The sequence below is a fragment of the Heliangelus exortis genome, chromosome Z, assembly GCF_036169615.1.
Source record: "Heliangelus exortis chromosome Z, bHelExo1.hap1, whole genome shotgun sequence".
Lineage (NCBI taxonomy): Eukaryota > Metazoa > Chordata > Aves > Apodiformes > Trochilidae > Heliangelus > Heliangelus exortis.
Window position 1 is genome coordinate 27,497,991 of NC_092454.1, and position 16,357 is coordinate 27,514,347.

The 16,357-nt window shown below is 37.2% G+C and overlaps 1 protein-coding gene across 1 annotated transcript in view; it reads left to right on the forward strand.

Moving 5' to 3' along the window:
* The window catches only part of FBXL17 (F-box and leucine rich repeat protein 17), a 234,712-nt gene that overhangs the window by 210,890 nt on the left and 7,465 nt on the right, over positions 1–16,357 (forward strand). Inside the window, exon 8 of the mRNA XM_071731205.1 lies at positions 6,823–6,965. Within this exon, the coding sequence (XP_071587306.1) occupies positions 6,823–6,965 (143 nt within the window). The remainder of the gene's footprint in view (positions 1–6,822; positions 6,966–16,357) is intronic.

A 16,357-nucleotide genomic window follows, 5' to 3' on the forward strand; every position in this document is an offset into this window, starting at 1 on the left:
GGATCAATGTCAGGCTTACATTCTTCCATTTGCAGACAGACAGCTTTTATGGCAGTGATAGAAATTACTCCAATGCAAACTAATGCAAAGAAAACAAGTTATGTTTTAGTGTCCTCAAGCAAGTGAAAATACAGCCAAAATGTTTTTAACACCTTGGTCCACAGGGACTAATTTGTCGTAAGACTATGGGGTTAGAAACAGTGGCTACTGCCACTTTTGCAGTCCATTGCTAAAATTAGTATTTTTTAATATTTGTATGAGAGGTCTTCAGTCAGGATAGAACCATATATGCTGCATGCCTTTCAGTTTCCAGTACTAGAATCTTTTTGCCTCTTTCTATTGAAGATTTTGGTGTTTTATTTTGTTTTGTGCTGTTGGTAATCATTGAGCAAAAGATGCATATTTTAATTTTAGCATTAATTCATTGTTGTCATGGTGAAATTTCTACTTAGGAGTCCTGTACAATAAAAAACAAGCCATTTTATATTATTTTGTCCACAGCTAAGCCTTGTTATTAATGTGGACGTCTGGGGAGACAACTGTTTACCACTTGTTAAGGGTCTTTTTGAAAGATCACTCTTTTCTGCTTTTTCAATTTTATTTCTAGTTTATGGCAGTTTTGCTTACATTTTAGGACAACAGGCAGTTGTTTTAATAACCTTTGTACAAATATACTATTTTTGTACGTGGTTTTAATCTGGCCAAATAGGGGAAAAAAAAAAAAAAAGAAAGCAGTAAGATTAATTCTACTTGGGAAATCATAACCCTGTAATTGTATCATGTTTCTAGGGGTTTGAATTGTAGGGCACAAGTTGATATAACAGTTTCCCCTTTTTCTATGTGATAGCTAACAAATACAATAATGTAAATGAAAGATAGAAAAGACCATTCAACTTGGGTTGTTTGGTCACTAATATTGTACATAACTCAAGCAGATGAGAGTAACTCCACAACTCTTATCAATACAAGGAGAGTGTCCCACAGTCTACTATCTGAACTGTTACACCATTTTCTTATAAATGTATAATATCCCTTGCTGTTTTTTAATTACATCTACTTGTTGCAATTTTAACTCTCATAATCTTCCAATTTGTTTTTTAAATAGTCTCTTTGGAAACAAGTATATGGCTGTCAAAGTCACCTTACTAACTTTTGGCTATGTAATAAGTAAAAGATAATGGAAAGTTCTAAAAGAAGACTGTTACTTGGTAATAGTTGGTTGATTGATTTCTACTCTGTAAAACCCTTAGAGAGGCTGCAAATTTTAAGTTCTAATCCTTGCCTATTTAAATGCTTTGGGCATTAATAATAAAAATAATTTAGTAAACAAATGCCAATGTTTTTTTGCATGTGTGCATGTCTATGTGTAACGCCCTGATGTCTGAGTGACAGCTATCAAAACCATTTTTTAAAAACAGTGAAATGCAATGCCTTTTACACATGCAGTATGTTAGGTGGTGATAGGAAAAAGACAGCAACACAGGCGAACCTCACATAAGTTTATTTTTGCTTAAATTGAACTACAATTCTGAGATTAAGGAACTACTCTATTGTGTCCATGTGGTAGGTGCACATCAGTAAAATATGCTTAATGGATGTATATAATTGAGTATTTTGTCACGGTCCGTAACTATTACTATTTTATATTTTGCTTATGAGGAAATACTAGCATGTACTCTGCATGTACTCGCTGCACAAATTGCAAAAGTAACCAACTTTATGGATTAAGCAAATTAAAATGGTTTAAGGCAAAAAGAATACCATGCAGGGGAGTCGCAGGGAGGACTTAATAGTGGGAGAAAATGCAGGAAAAGAGGTTTTTAAACAAATTAATCACCTTCGGGAGAAAGCTTTTGAGAAAAGAAAAGGAAAAGAAAGGGAGCAGATTATTGCATTTTCACCATCTCGCTGCCTCGATCGCTGCCTTTTCTAAGCCGATGGTGGTCGTGCTGCTGCTGCTGTCCCCTTCTCACTGCTCCCTGTCACTGCTCTCCTCACTGCTCTTGTTGCTACTTCTTGTCGCTGCTCCCTGGTGTTGCTAATTTTTCTCCTTTTTCTTCTGAATTTTTATAGTAAAAACTTGCTTCTTCTCATCAACCATTGCCAGAGATTACACATTGTAAAATGCAGGCCTCCCCTTTGGTATTCAGACTTCCCTGGAATTCCTTGGTTCTTGTATTTGATACCAATTTGCATTACCTGTCTGGCAACTCTGAATCGGGAGCCATTCTTGTTTTGCATTTTATCTTACCAGTTCTGTTACTTCCAGGTAGCTGTTACCATATGAAAGGATAGGGCTATCTCTTTATACAGAGCAGAGGGGCTGTCTCACACCAGCTTGAATGTAATTTTGCTGATTCAAGAGACATTTTTTTTATTATTTTCAATTAATACGGCATTACATATATGGAAAATAATTGAGAAAAGCCTCAAGATGATGCCCTCACTCATCCCCCTTGACTTTGTTAGAAGTGAGACGTCGGTGCTTGCCTTGATCCGGTCAAGAAGTAGTTAACCATGACAACATTCACATTACAGCCATTAGTTTCACAGATTACATACAGTTAAGCAGAGACCTTTCCTCTGTGATTAAGGTAGTAATTTCTGCCTGCAGCAGCAGATGCATTTAGCTATGTCAGTTTAACTTAATCAGTTTAAAATAAAATGAGGTTAACTTACTATTTGCTTTTAATGGTGCTACATTAAGGATGAAATTTGTCTTATTCTGCCAACTATCCCAGCTGGTCTTCTGAAAGATGCTACTGCTACCTGCAAACCTGGTCCTGCATATGTCCTTCCACCTTCTCAATTATAAAAAAGTATTGTTACAACTGGAAAACATTTTTGCTTAATACAGCTCAAGGCTGTGTGGATGATTCTGCAATTCCAGTTCGAGACATTACAGTTTATGTTCTGCAATATAGGAGCTGTGCGTCATCTGCTTTCCATTTCACCATCCTGGTTCTGGAAAAAGAAATACGATGTCTTGCTTTTGCTAAAATAAATGGGAGTATAAAAAAGGAGAAAATAGAGTTGGATGCATTGTTAAATATTCATATACTGAGAGGTTACTATGTCAAAGCCAAAATCTTTAAACTACAGGGTGGTTTTTGTATGCCCAGCTCTACTTACTTTCAGTGTATCATGTTCTGTTAGGTCATTCACTGTGTTTTTAAACCCGTTGTCATAACTACTGGAACACACTTTGTTCTTTACTGCTGATTGTGCTACAGGTTCCTAAGTCACAAAATCCAGACTTACTTTGTAAGGCTTTTGCTGTATGTTTTCTTGTTTAATTGCTGATGGACTTAATACAAATAGCAGTGTGTTGTGATTATTGTGGGCAAATGCAGAAAGAAAGGGAAAAAAGCTGTTGAGCAATGTAAATATTTTCTTTGCTGAAACTTGTGGCTTAAAGTATTTTGCTCATACTAGTGGAAGAAATATGTGTACTCAAACTGTGTGATATCATTCATTTAAATCTGCTTGACTACCACAGGATTTCTTGGCAGAGTTATGTTGCAAAGCCAGTGTCCATCATATTTGAAAAGTCTTCGCAGTGTGGTAAAATTTCTGCTAACTGGAGAAAGGGAAATACAAGTCCCATTTTCAAAAAAATGGAAAAAAAGAACCAGGGAACTACAGGCCAGTCAGTCTCACCTCTGTGCCTGGCAAGATCATGGAGCAGATCCTCCTGAAAGCTGTGCTAAGGCAAGCAGATAAGAAAGAGGTGATTGGTGACAGCCAACAGAGCTCCACCAAGGGCAAGTCCTGCCTGGCTGATTTGGTGCCTTTTACAGTGGGGTCACAGCCACAGTGGACAAAGGCAGAGCTACAGACATCATCTACCCAGACCTGTGCAAATCATTCGACACTGTCCCACATGACATTCTGATCCCTAAACTGGAAAAATACAGAGTTGATGGACGAAGCACTCATTGGATAAGGAACTGCCTGGTCGTACCCAAAGAGTTGTGATCAATGGCTCAGGGTCCAAACGGGGATGTGTGAAGAGTGGGGTTCCTCAAGGGTCAGTACTCAGACCCGTGCTATTTAACACCTTTGACAGCAAGATTGACAGTGGAATCAAATGCATTCTCAGCATGTTTGCTGATGACACCAAACTGTGTGGTGAGGTCAGCACATTAGAGGGAAGGGATGCCAACCAAAGAGACCTTGACAGATTCAAGTCTTGGACTTGTTCAAACTGCATGAAGCTCAACAAGGCCAAGTGCAAGGTTCTGCACCTGGGTCAAGGCAATCCCATGCACGAATACAGGTTGGGAGGAGAAAGGATTTCAGACAGCCCTGAGGAGAAGGACTTGTGGGTGGTGGTGGAGCAGAAGCTTAACATGAGGCGTCAATATGCACTTCCAGCCCAGAAAGGCAACCGTGTCCTGGGCTGCATCAAAAGAAGCACAGAGAGCTGAACAGAAAGTCAAACATAGGCATGTCACATTCTGGGACTCTTTAAGAATGGCTAGGGTTTAGGTGGTGGTAAGGAATGCTGCCAGAGAAAGCCAAACAAAACCCACTATCCATTCAGTGGTCCCTAATCAAAGGTATACTTCAGCCATGTTTTGTGTTTAGTGTCATACCTGATACACAGATTGATTTAAGAATGAAATTTCCTTCAATTATTTGCATATATATGAAAGTGCATCACAGGTGAAAATAGCAGATAAACACTTGTCTGAAAATCATTCCAAACTGCAAAATGTATTCATTTAGAAAGATTTGCTTCCTATTATGGCACAGTCCAATTTTTTTTTCAAGTTTTTCTTTTCAAGTTTTTGGGTTTTTTTAATAAGTATTGTTACTTGTACCAGAACATGGTATCATTAAAGTTGTGTTCTGGCTTTCCTGGTAATGGACAGAATAAAGTAATTGCATTGTAGTCCAAAAATCATCAATACGCACTTTGATATGGAAACTTACTTATGTTTTCCAAGTCCCAGAGATGACCTTTTTCATTATTTTAACAGTTCAGAGAAGTAACAGTAACAACAATTGGCTTATTAAAATACAGATGTTCAGAAGACAAGCAGTGAAGACCTGTTTTTCAAAGAGTTGTTGTGATCCGTTGTTTGGTAATTATTTTTTAATGATTTCAATAACTATATTTTTTCCATGTGAAAAAGATAAGACTATTTTATCTTTATATAAAAAGATCCAGAAACCAGATTTAACTACAGTCCTTCTATATAAATTAAATTATTTACCCCCTTCTTCCTTATGCCAGAATACAAAGAATAGCATATAGAACGATGAACTAACATGTTTAAAATTAGGTTTTTCTATAGAAATTGTTTTCTGTGAATATTCTGTTACAAAACTGTATATATTAATCAGAGAATCTTTTATTCTTTCAATTTGTTTAACATAACTGGTAATAATCTAACGGAAATCTCTCGTTATTCCTGCACTACTTCAAGTCTGTAACATTTTGTGTGAAGTACACTAATTTATAATTGCCATAGCTTTTGTTATTGTGAAATACACACAGAAAGGTTCTGATTGTCTTTCTCTAATTTTTATTAAGGTAGTATTTTAAAAGGACTCTGAAAAACAAAAAAAAAGTACAACATTTAGGTTCTGCTATACATATAAATAAAATATGAAAAATTAGGACTTACTTTCTAGGGATGTGTGAGGAAGAAAATAGAAGTTGGTATTGTCCTATAAAAGTCAATTAAATCGGGTCTTCTTAACTATTTTTTTGTTAGTTTCCTGGCAGGAGGTTCTGTAACATGAACAGTACTATCCCACAGATGCTGAAAAATCCTTTAAAGATATTTTCATTATAATTAGGTTACTTACCCATCTTCCTTTCCAGCAACTGCATTATAACTAGTTAAAACTATAAGCATTCCATCCCTTGTCTACACACAGATGGCTGATTCCTATACCAGTAACTTTTTTTCTTGAATTAAGGATTTAGCTTCTGCAGGATGTTGCTCACTTCTCTTAACATGAAAATTGTTCTAGTCCATGGTAACCAGGATGCTAGTTACTTTATCCTTTCTGTCATTCAAACAAGCCATGTCATGATAAAACTTTCCCAACCCGATCCATACCATGCCTCATGGAAACCATACCTCGTTTCTTCTCCCTACCATTTTTCAGCCCTTTCAGGACTTCCAGATTCTCTTTTATTTCCTTTTATAAAGGTTCAAGTTTTTGTTTTAATCCCTTCTGGCTTTTTAATTTTTTTCCTTTTTATTGGAAAAGTGTTCATGAAGAAAACATGAAAGTGAGACATAGTGTTGTTACTTCAGCATCAATATGAACAATAGAAAATAAATGTGATTTTAAAATATAGCTATAAAATGTATGACATAAGATACCCACAGGGTTTCCCCAAACCACTTTGCTGGAACAGAAAGTGTCCTGTTATTCTCTGTGCTGTCTTTGCAATATTATTTTTCTGAGAAAGTGTTAGTGGTATTAAATATATTTTCTCTGAAGAGTGAGGTGGAAATGTTATTTTATTTGTTCTTTCAATTTCAATTAATTTATTCTTGATCTTTCAAAAAAAGTAATTAAAATAATTCTTATAGGTTATCTGTGCCAACTGGTCTATTTATCTTGAGTGATAGATAGAAAAAATATATAGGAAGATGTGTTTGTCTAAGTGGTTTTGCGTATATTTGCACATATGTGTGTTCCTAATTAGAAGAGACAGCTATTTCCTAGTTCAAAAGGTTGAAATACAAGATCTTTTACATGACAACTGCTTCTCAGATTTAAGCCCAGCATCTTTTATAACTAGGCAAACCATCACCACAAGCTATACAGTTCCTATCTTTAATGTCTTTACAGCTCTGGTAGCCATCGGGCGATACAGCAAGACAATAGAGACAGTGGATGTTGGATGGTGCAAAGAAATCACAGACCACGGAGCTACCCAAATTGCACAAAGCAGCAAGTCTCTCAGATATTTAGGTCTCATGAGATGTGATCAGGTAAGGAGCATTTGCATGAAGTGGTGCCAGCTTGTAAGTGCATGTGAGTGTGTTGATGTGTGTATGTGTGGGTTAGGGAGAGAGAGACAGAAAGATTTCTGTGTTTCTTGACAAACAGGCTTGTCATTCACTACTGTCTAACTCTTAGTGTAATATGTTTACATACTTGGTGAATAAATACCTAGAGAACTAAAGGGAGCACTAACATTTTTGCTGACGTGCTTTTTCAAAATACACCCACAGGCTACACCCACAGCCAGAGATGATCACCAAAGTTTTATGTAATCTCTGCCCTCTGAGGATTTTTTATATTTTTGGCTAAAAGTGATTGCTGTGTCATTTTATTATTATGACAGACTACTTTGTTTTTTAAGAAGAAAGAAAGAAAGGAAAAAAAAAGTAATAAAAATACTTCATTGTTCCCTCCAGTATGATTTTTATGCATCTGTTTTCTTGCTCATTTATAGTGGTTTTACAAATACAAGAGCAAGGATTTGGATAAAACCATAATGTTAAAAAAAGAAAAATATCTAAGTTCTTATTATATAGTTTTCCTACTTGGTATATATTAAGAATGCCTATAAATTCTAGTATTTTATTAGAAAAGGGGATGACAAGGTAGTCCACATGCACCTCACCCTGCAAGGAATCGTGAGGCTTAAGGAATCATGTCCGTGTTGAGAGAACAGAGATTGAGAGACCTGGGAATACAGCAAAAATAGCTGAAAGCTATTGGAGGTCCAGCATCTCTGAACTCAAATCTTCCAGCATACCTGCAGAGATCGTTTCTTTTCCAGCTGTCATGAAGAAAATGTGCATCTTGTGATGCCCATCGTAAGCATATTTCTTAGGCTTGCAATTTTTGGCTCAGATACAGCCTGTGGAAATACAGATTTTTGGTCTAAGAAATTTCATTCTCAACAGTATTACCTTGCATCCTTTGCAATGATTTACAACAGTTACAAAACCCAGTATTTCAGCTGGTAAGAAATAATGATTTCCATATCAGTAATAAAGTTAGAAATAGCATTTTGCAAACCCAGCCTTAGATAGTTTCCAGTTTAAGGGGAGGTTGAGCACTTTGGAAGAATTGCTCTATTTTAAAGCTGCCTCCACTTAATCTTCTAAACATTAGTATTTTATAAGACGCAGGAGATGAAAAGAACATGTGAGTCTCTTTGACAGACTGTGCTAAGATTATGTACTTAGAGACTGTTAAAAGGGTTATTTGACCTTGGGAATTAGATCTGACCCTGAATCACCTGATCAATTTTACACATATATTTATTCTGTAGATTTACCTGATGTTGAGCAAGGATCTACTAAGTGCAATAATTTATCCTGTCTTCAACTTCTATAGAAAATCAATGATCTTGATGCTGAGAACAAGTTTTAGTACTTCAGCATTTAAACTGTATGTACTACAGTCTGTGTTCCACTTAATTGCTGGTTAATGCTTTCCCAGCTCGTTGCAAAGGATTCTACACCATCCTTTGTGTCACCAAAAGTCCATCACTAACAGAAAAAAAAAATTTTTTTTGAGAAAGCTTTATGGAAGGTAGTGTGCCTGTGTGTGTGTGTACATGTATACAATATTTAAAATATGGTAGCTAAAACTTGTTAAAAAATGGGTAAATGCTGTTCCAACAAACATTGTAGTATCAGGACTATAAATGGGAATTCTTTTCTTGCTTGCAAAGCCTTGAAGGAAAAATAGCTTCACACACAGAATGTAGTAAGTATTCTTGATGTAAGAGTTTCTGGCATCTAGAAGACGCCAGCTCCCTTTTCCGCTGCACATAAATAGATAAATTACTGAACTCATGTCTTCAACTCTCTCTCCCCAATATTATGCAGAACTAATTTTTTCCAGTAGCTGCTCTATTAAATTAAAAATGTCAGTGTTTGACACATCATTAAAGAGAATTCTTGGCTGGTTGAGAAGCGTTTATTTAGATTACTAGAATTTTTGTATTCGAACTGTTGCCGGCTTGCAGTGAAGAGGGGGTTAAAAGGTCTACCCCTTCTAAGCTCATCTTCCTTTACTGAAGTACTGACTGTTATCCTACTACCAGGTATCACTTATGTCTTTCTAAGAATTCCTAGGCATTGGAGGGGAAGTGCTTAAACACAGTTACATAAGGAACATAATGTAAGTAGACTTCAAATGGTTACCACTAAAGTACTCTCTATGACCCAAGCTCTTTGGAATTTCTTTGATATGCAGTTGAAATAAATTAGAGGCATCAAGAGTCCTCCCAAGAAAGATCAGAGAGGCTGCAAGCCTGAGTAAAGGCAGGCTTTGGTTTATGCCATTGATTGTCTGAGGGCCTTCAGGCAATGTGTTTTAGTCGATGCAGAGCATTATTGGTACACATCATGAATATAATCAAATTATTCATTTCTCATCAAACTGCTATTGCCATGATCTTTCTTTTTATCATGTTTCTTGCTGTCTAACATGCAAACTCTGGGAGCAGTATAGTCTTTGCCTTAAAATAAATACGGCTGTGTTGAGAAGTCTCATAAAAAATGCTGACTTTACCATGAGATGATCATAATGAGGGCATATATCTCAGCTGGACATTTTTTAATAAGCATTTTTAAAACTATTTCTTCAAAATTTAAGTGTTGCTAAATAGCAGTGTAATCACTATGTGCAAATCACATACAGAAAAAAGTCAAAGGTTATTAAATGCTAAAAGTGTTTCAGAACTATCTAGAGTAAAATTTTGGTTTAGAAAACACGTTTTTGCTTAGACATACAAAATATTAATTTTATTTTCAATATGAAAGTATTAGAGGCAAGGTTACTGACCAAATGTCTCTTTTCTGTGATTTTCCCTACCACCTCCATGACTTAGGCACTCTATAGCAGTGGTTCCTGCGGCTCTGAACAAACTGTTACTACTGGAAAAGTTCAGGGCAGTTTGGACACATGAATATAAGTCCCGATAGCAGCTTAAATACTAAATTGCATCACCTTGTGCAGGATAATTAGCACTCAGCAAGGTTTGTGAGATACTGTCATATAGATGTGGTAGTAGAATTGACTGCTTTTGGTATGAGATAGACTTTTGAGAGACTATGATCCAGACCTCAAGAAGTATTTAGATGTTCAGAAAGTAGACCTTAGATGTTTCGAAGTACCTATATTTTGGACAATGAAATTCCCCTGTTGCCTGCATACAAATGTCAACATGTACTTGAAAGCAGCTAGAACCCTTCTGATCTCACTCACTGTACAGGGATCATCTCTGTGTAAATATATACTTGCGATTATCACAGAATCACAGAATGGTTTAGGTTGGAAGAGACCTCCAAGATCATCCAATCCAACCTTTGACCAACACCATAAGTTAACTACTAAACCATGTCCCTGAGGACCAGGTCCAAACATCTTTTAAATAACTCCAAGGATGGTGACTCCACCACTGTCCCGGGCCCAACATTCCAGTGCCTGACAACCCTCTCAGTGAAAAAATGTTCCCTAACATCCAGCCTAAACCTCCCCTGGCACAGCTTCCATCCATTCCCTCTAGTCCTATCACAGTCCATTAAGGAGAAGAGGCTGTTTCCCTCCTTTCTCCAACCTCCCTTGAGGTGGTTGAAGAGAGCAATAATGTCTCCTCTCAGCCTCCTCTTCTCCAGACTAAGCAGCCCCGGCTCCCTCAGCTGCTCCTCACAGGACTTGTGCTCCAGGCCCCTCATGAGCTTTGTTGCCCCTCTCTGGACACGCTCCAGCACTTCTGTGTCCCTCTTATTGTGAGGTGCCCAAAACTGAACACAGTGTTCAAGGTGCAGCCTCACCAGAGCTGAGTACAGAGAGATGATCACCTCCCTATTCCTGCTGGCCACTGAGTTCCTTACACAAGCCAGGATGCCATTAAATGTATGGGTCTGTACAGGCACCCGATAACATTTGGGACCATAGAAATCATGTTTCATAGGAACAAAATGTTGACATTCTGAGTTTCCATTTCTTTTGAAATCTGTGAGAGGTAAAATCAGTAATTATTTAAGGCCTAAGCAGTAAATTTTGTAAGTTTTGTAACTGGAAAAAACAGAGTACATAATAGTTTTGTTTTGCATTCTGATGTTACCTCCTACATTTTGCTGTCCTCTGCTCCCAGGGGCTGTGAGCCAGGCTTCATTCCCTCATATCACCTCTTCCTGATGCTCTGGCAGCACAGCAAAACCACAAACTCACAGTTTCTCTGCACAGAGGAGTGCTGTGCTGTTGTGGACTGCAGCCCAAAGTCGTGTTTTGGGACCTGACATAGCGGTGTGGGTACACATATCTTGTCTGTGAACTGCCAGGATACATTAAATCTCTGATTTGTTACTTCAGTAAATACAAAGAAAGGCACAGACTTGCCTCGAGAACCAAGGGTTGTATTCAATTCACCTCAGTTTGGTCTCCCCACAGCAGAAAGAGGACATGACAAGCTGTTCTTCGAACCAAATTTTATTTGTAGATCTCTATTTTTTTATAAATCAAAGCTTAGGAAAGTATATGTTTTAAAGTATAACTAGTCCTTTCCTTTAAATACTTAAAATAATTTGAGATGTGAGCAGTTATGGGGTACTTCCTTTTCCACCACAAACACTGACAGATTCTTTCCTAAGAATCCATACTTGCATCCTAAAGGCATAAAATGGTGCCTACATATGATTTAGATCCACATATTTCAAGCTTCTTTTTTTGAACACAAATCAGTACATTCCTACACCTAAACTTATCTAGATCGTACTTTCTTATTGTAGCTAAGCTTATTATATATAAATACTTTGTTTTTCATATTTAAAAAGTAAGTCTGAGAAAGAGAAAAATGTTCATTATGCTGTTTATTTATGGAAATAGAAAGCATCATTTTAAGGATGCTTTTTTAGTACTTCTTTATTGTGCTTTGACAATAACCCAAATGGCTTTAAGTAATGGTTGTTTGAAATCTTCACCTTTGTGGAAAAGGGCTGGGTATCACCTGGGAAATAATGGCTAAAAACTTGATTTGCTTTTCTGGCTTATAGCTTGGCTGGTTGCACAATATATCAGAATAACCTTCCTGAGGAGTTTTCTTTTCTCGCATAGGTTTTTGTATTTTAAGATCCTTTTCCGGTAGCTGTGGTGGTACTTGGAATGGTTATCAGTAGCAGTACCACAAAAATGTAGAAGATATTTCTTGGGAAAATATACAGAAAAATTACACTGAAAAACAGAAGCCACAAAATTTAATATTCAGACCTATGTGTGGATGAAATCAACTGCATCTGACAATGTTTGTCGTGAATGGTTACACAGCTTCAGTTAATAAATCATCATGGATTTTATCCCTTGCTTTTTTTTTTTTCTTTTTTTCTTCTTTTTTTTTTTTTTTCCTTTTTTTTTTGAGAAAGTCAGGTTGTTTTTCGTGAAAATACATCTGAAAGCCTGTAGCTACCTTCAGATGACTTTCTCAGATGAATTGTAGTCATAGAATATATTTCCTGTTACAGTATTACAGAGATGTTAGAGTACAGAAATTGGTGGTCAGTACAACTGACAAAAGACAAATTCTTCTATATTAATGTAGAGAGGCAGGAAGATTGATGATCTCTAAAATTAAAAGTGGTCCATTAAGAAATTATTTGCATGTTAAGTCACTTTTGAAAATCAGTAGATTTAAAAAATAATTTATCACTTTTTCCTTCCATAGAATTTTTTATATTGCTGTTTCCTTCTACAAAAATATGTTAAATGCATATGCTGAGCGAACTGCAAACCATTATTGTAACTGAAATGCAGCTCTTATATGAGAAAATGCCAGCTTCTGAAAAAACTTACCTACTCAAGGCAAAAATAGTTTTCCATTTTAAGTATTGTTAAGTAAGTGAAAAAGAGGTAAGATCTTAGGTTCTAGAGATACATCTTTTAATTTCAAATACGTTATTGAGCTAAGCTGTTCTTAATCAATGGCAGAACTGCAAGAGTACAGTCATGGCTCAGAGCTATCATTAGCCTGATGAAAAATGCTGACAAATTGCTATCTTTCCTTCTTTCATATTTTAAGGGGTTCATTTTGAGACTTGAAATTATTCTTTTGTGATACTGAAGAGAAAGGAAAATATCTAGTTCTTCCCTTTAATAAAAATTCTATAGTACTTACTTTGTCTTAAATCACTGTAATTTTTTCAAGTTACATTCCTGCATTTTAAAAAAATATGCTGGGGTTTTTTAAGTTTTACATGTATAATGTAGGAGCTGCTGTAGATATATCTCTCTATGAATAATGAAAATTTTGTATTTGGAAAACCTGTGAATCCCATTAGAAAGAAATTACAATTTCCCTTACTAGACCATAACAAGACTGAACAAAACTTTTATTTTCCCCCTAGCTAACTGGAATAACAGATCCCATTACTTGTGGAGTAAAAGTATGTGCTAAAAGTTAAAAAAATAATTATTTATAAAAATTGAACTTTTTATATTTCTACTTTAACTATCCCTTTACCAAAAGATTTTTTGTTTCCAGGCTGATAGCTCAGGAACATATCCATGGCAGTTGACTGAAGATAGAATCTTTCCAAGATAATGAGCCTAGCCTTGTTTTTAAAAAGAACCACCTGACCATGTAATATTGCAAGAGGAAGGTGGGCCCTCAAGCACTGATTAATGGTTCAAAATCAGAATAAGGGAAACTAACAAGGCAAAATGCAAAGCAAAGTACTCAGCATTTTTATTACAAAAGAAAAGAAAGAAAGGTTTTAGAAGCATTGTGCCCTGGGACTTCCAGCCATTTTTACCATCTCAAAACTTTTTGCAAATTATTTCTCTGGTAGTTTTACAGCCCATCATTTTGACAAATATTGAAATAATGTGCTAAAATTATTGCAGGAAGGAAAATATTCAATGCTATTTTATTTGGCAGTGTTGAGGTCCAAAAGCAATCAAAAGAGGCTTCAGGACTCTGGGGTGATGATTTGAAGGATCAGGAGCACAGGTAGTGTGTTCCTCGGTCCCTTCATTGCCAGGGGAGAATACTGACAGGAACAGGAAAAGACAGATTATTAATGCATGGCTTAAAGACTGATGCCATTGGTGGAATTTTGGATTTTTTTATCATGGGTAGTTTTACATAGCACCAGGACTGCTGACAAGTAGAGGGAGTGCATCTGAGTCAAAAGGGGGAAAGGATTCTAGCTCATGAGCTCGCGAGGCTCATTATGAAGGCTTTGAACTAGGTTCAAAGGGAAAAGTGGATAAAGCCAGGCTCACTAAAGAGGATCTTACAGGTGGCATGCCAATGTTGAGGTGATCTAGCTCAACTGCATCTGCATCAATGAACACACCATGAGCAGTATGCTGCAGGAGCTGCAAGCTATTGTGCAGCAGGATAGCTATGACTTAGTTGCCATCAGAGAAAGATGTGGAGATGATTCTCATGAGTGGAGTGTTGCAATGGATGGCTATAAGCTCTTTGGAAGGGATAGGCAAGAAAGGAGACATGATGGGATGGCTCTATACATGAGGGAGTGTTTCAGCTCTATAGAGTTCAACAGCTACGATGAGTTCAAGTGGTTATGGATAATGATAAGTTGGAAAGGTCAGCAAGGCACATACCCTGTTAGGAATCTGATACGCACCATCCAAACAGGAAGGAGAGGCAGATGAAGCATTCTACAAGTGGCTGGCAAAAGTCGAGCTCTTGTCCTCATGAGAGACTTCAAATTACTGGAATTCTGCTGGAAATACAACACAGCAAGTAGGGAACAGTCTGGGAGGGTCCTGAAGTGTAAGATAACTTCCTAACACAACTGGTAAGTGAGCTGACCAGGGGATGTTCCTCTCTAGTGCTGCTGTTCATTAACAGGGGACTGGTGGGAGGTGTGGTGATCAGTAGAATCATAGAGTTCTCAATTCATGATGAAATAAAGAGGAGGCTCAGCAAAACCTGCACCATGGATGTCCGAGATCTGAAGAGGGATCTGGACAGGCTGCATCAGTGGGCAGAGGTCGGCTGTAGGAAGTTTAGCAAAGGCAAACGCTTGCTCCTCTGCTTGGGCTGCAACAACCCCATGCAACACTACAGGCTTGGGAAAGAGTGGCTGGAAACTTGCTTGGCAGAAAAAGACCCAGGGGTGCTGGTTGACACCTGTCTGAATGGGAGCCAGGAGTGTGCCCAGGTGGCCAAGAAGGCCAATGGCATCCTGGGTTGTATCAGCACCAGTGCATCAAGCAGGATTCGGGAAGTGCTTGTCACCCTAGTGCTTGTCACCAGTGTAGTCAGCACTGGTGAGGCCACACCTTGTGTACTGTGTTCAGTTTTGGGCCCTTTGCTACAAGAAGGCCACTAAGGTGCTGACATATGTCCAGAGAAGGGCAGCAAAGCTGATCAAAGGTCTGGTGAATAAGTGTTACAAGGATCATCTGAGTGAACTGGGATTGCTTACTAATGAGAAGAGGAATCTGAGGGGAGACGTTATTGCTTTCTACAGCTACCTGAAAGGGATTTGTAGAGAGGTGGGGGTTGGTCTCTTCTCCCATCTTGATGATCTTAGACGTCTTTTCCAACCATAATGATTCTATTATTCTATAATTCATCAGGAAGAAAGTAATCTGAAATAGGATCGTTATATAAATAAGCATTGTCATTATACTACATATGGGTCTTTATTCAGTTTTTGTAATTAGGAACAAAAGAACATACAGTTTAATAATCATTTTGAAGTACTTAAGGTACTTGTAATATTTTTACCTTGAAAATTTTTTACCTTGTATATGTGGATTCTAGAAGAAGTTCATCTGATTGAAATGAACGAACCAACCAGCCAAACTTAAACACTCCTCCAAAATGGTTTCTCTGATTTATGAGAAAAGTAAACTCTCACAATAAGCAAAGAGAAGTGAGAATCAAAAGTATAATTTATACAACTTTAACATTCAATATTGTGCTGGCAATCACAAGTAGTGATTAGAACAGCAAGCCCTGAAGTGACAGCTCTTCTAGAAATCTATGCAGACTCAGAGATTTGAAATTGATTGTTTTATTTTTTTGAAGCAATCCAGTGACTGTAGCAATTGTGCAGGAACTGGCAATTTGAGACAGTAGCATTTGCCTGTGTAAACGATCACAGCAATTAATTTCATCCCTCTAGGACTCAACCTTCCTGTTGAGTATTATGCAAAGAACTGTAAAGGGGCTTCAGTCCGCAAGCAACCTTTTCGGAAATTTGCTGCCATTGAATGTGCGTTCAGTATATTGCACTTCACATGGCAGAAAGTACTGCAGATATTTCTGTTTACCAAGTCCTTCCCCTTTCCAAATATAAGTGGGAAATTAACTGCTAAGACTTAATGTAACTAATTAATTGTTCAGTGTCATTATAATAATAGTAAATTTAGACTGTACCGG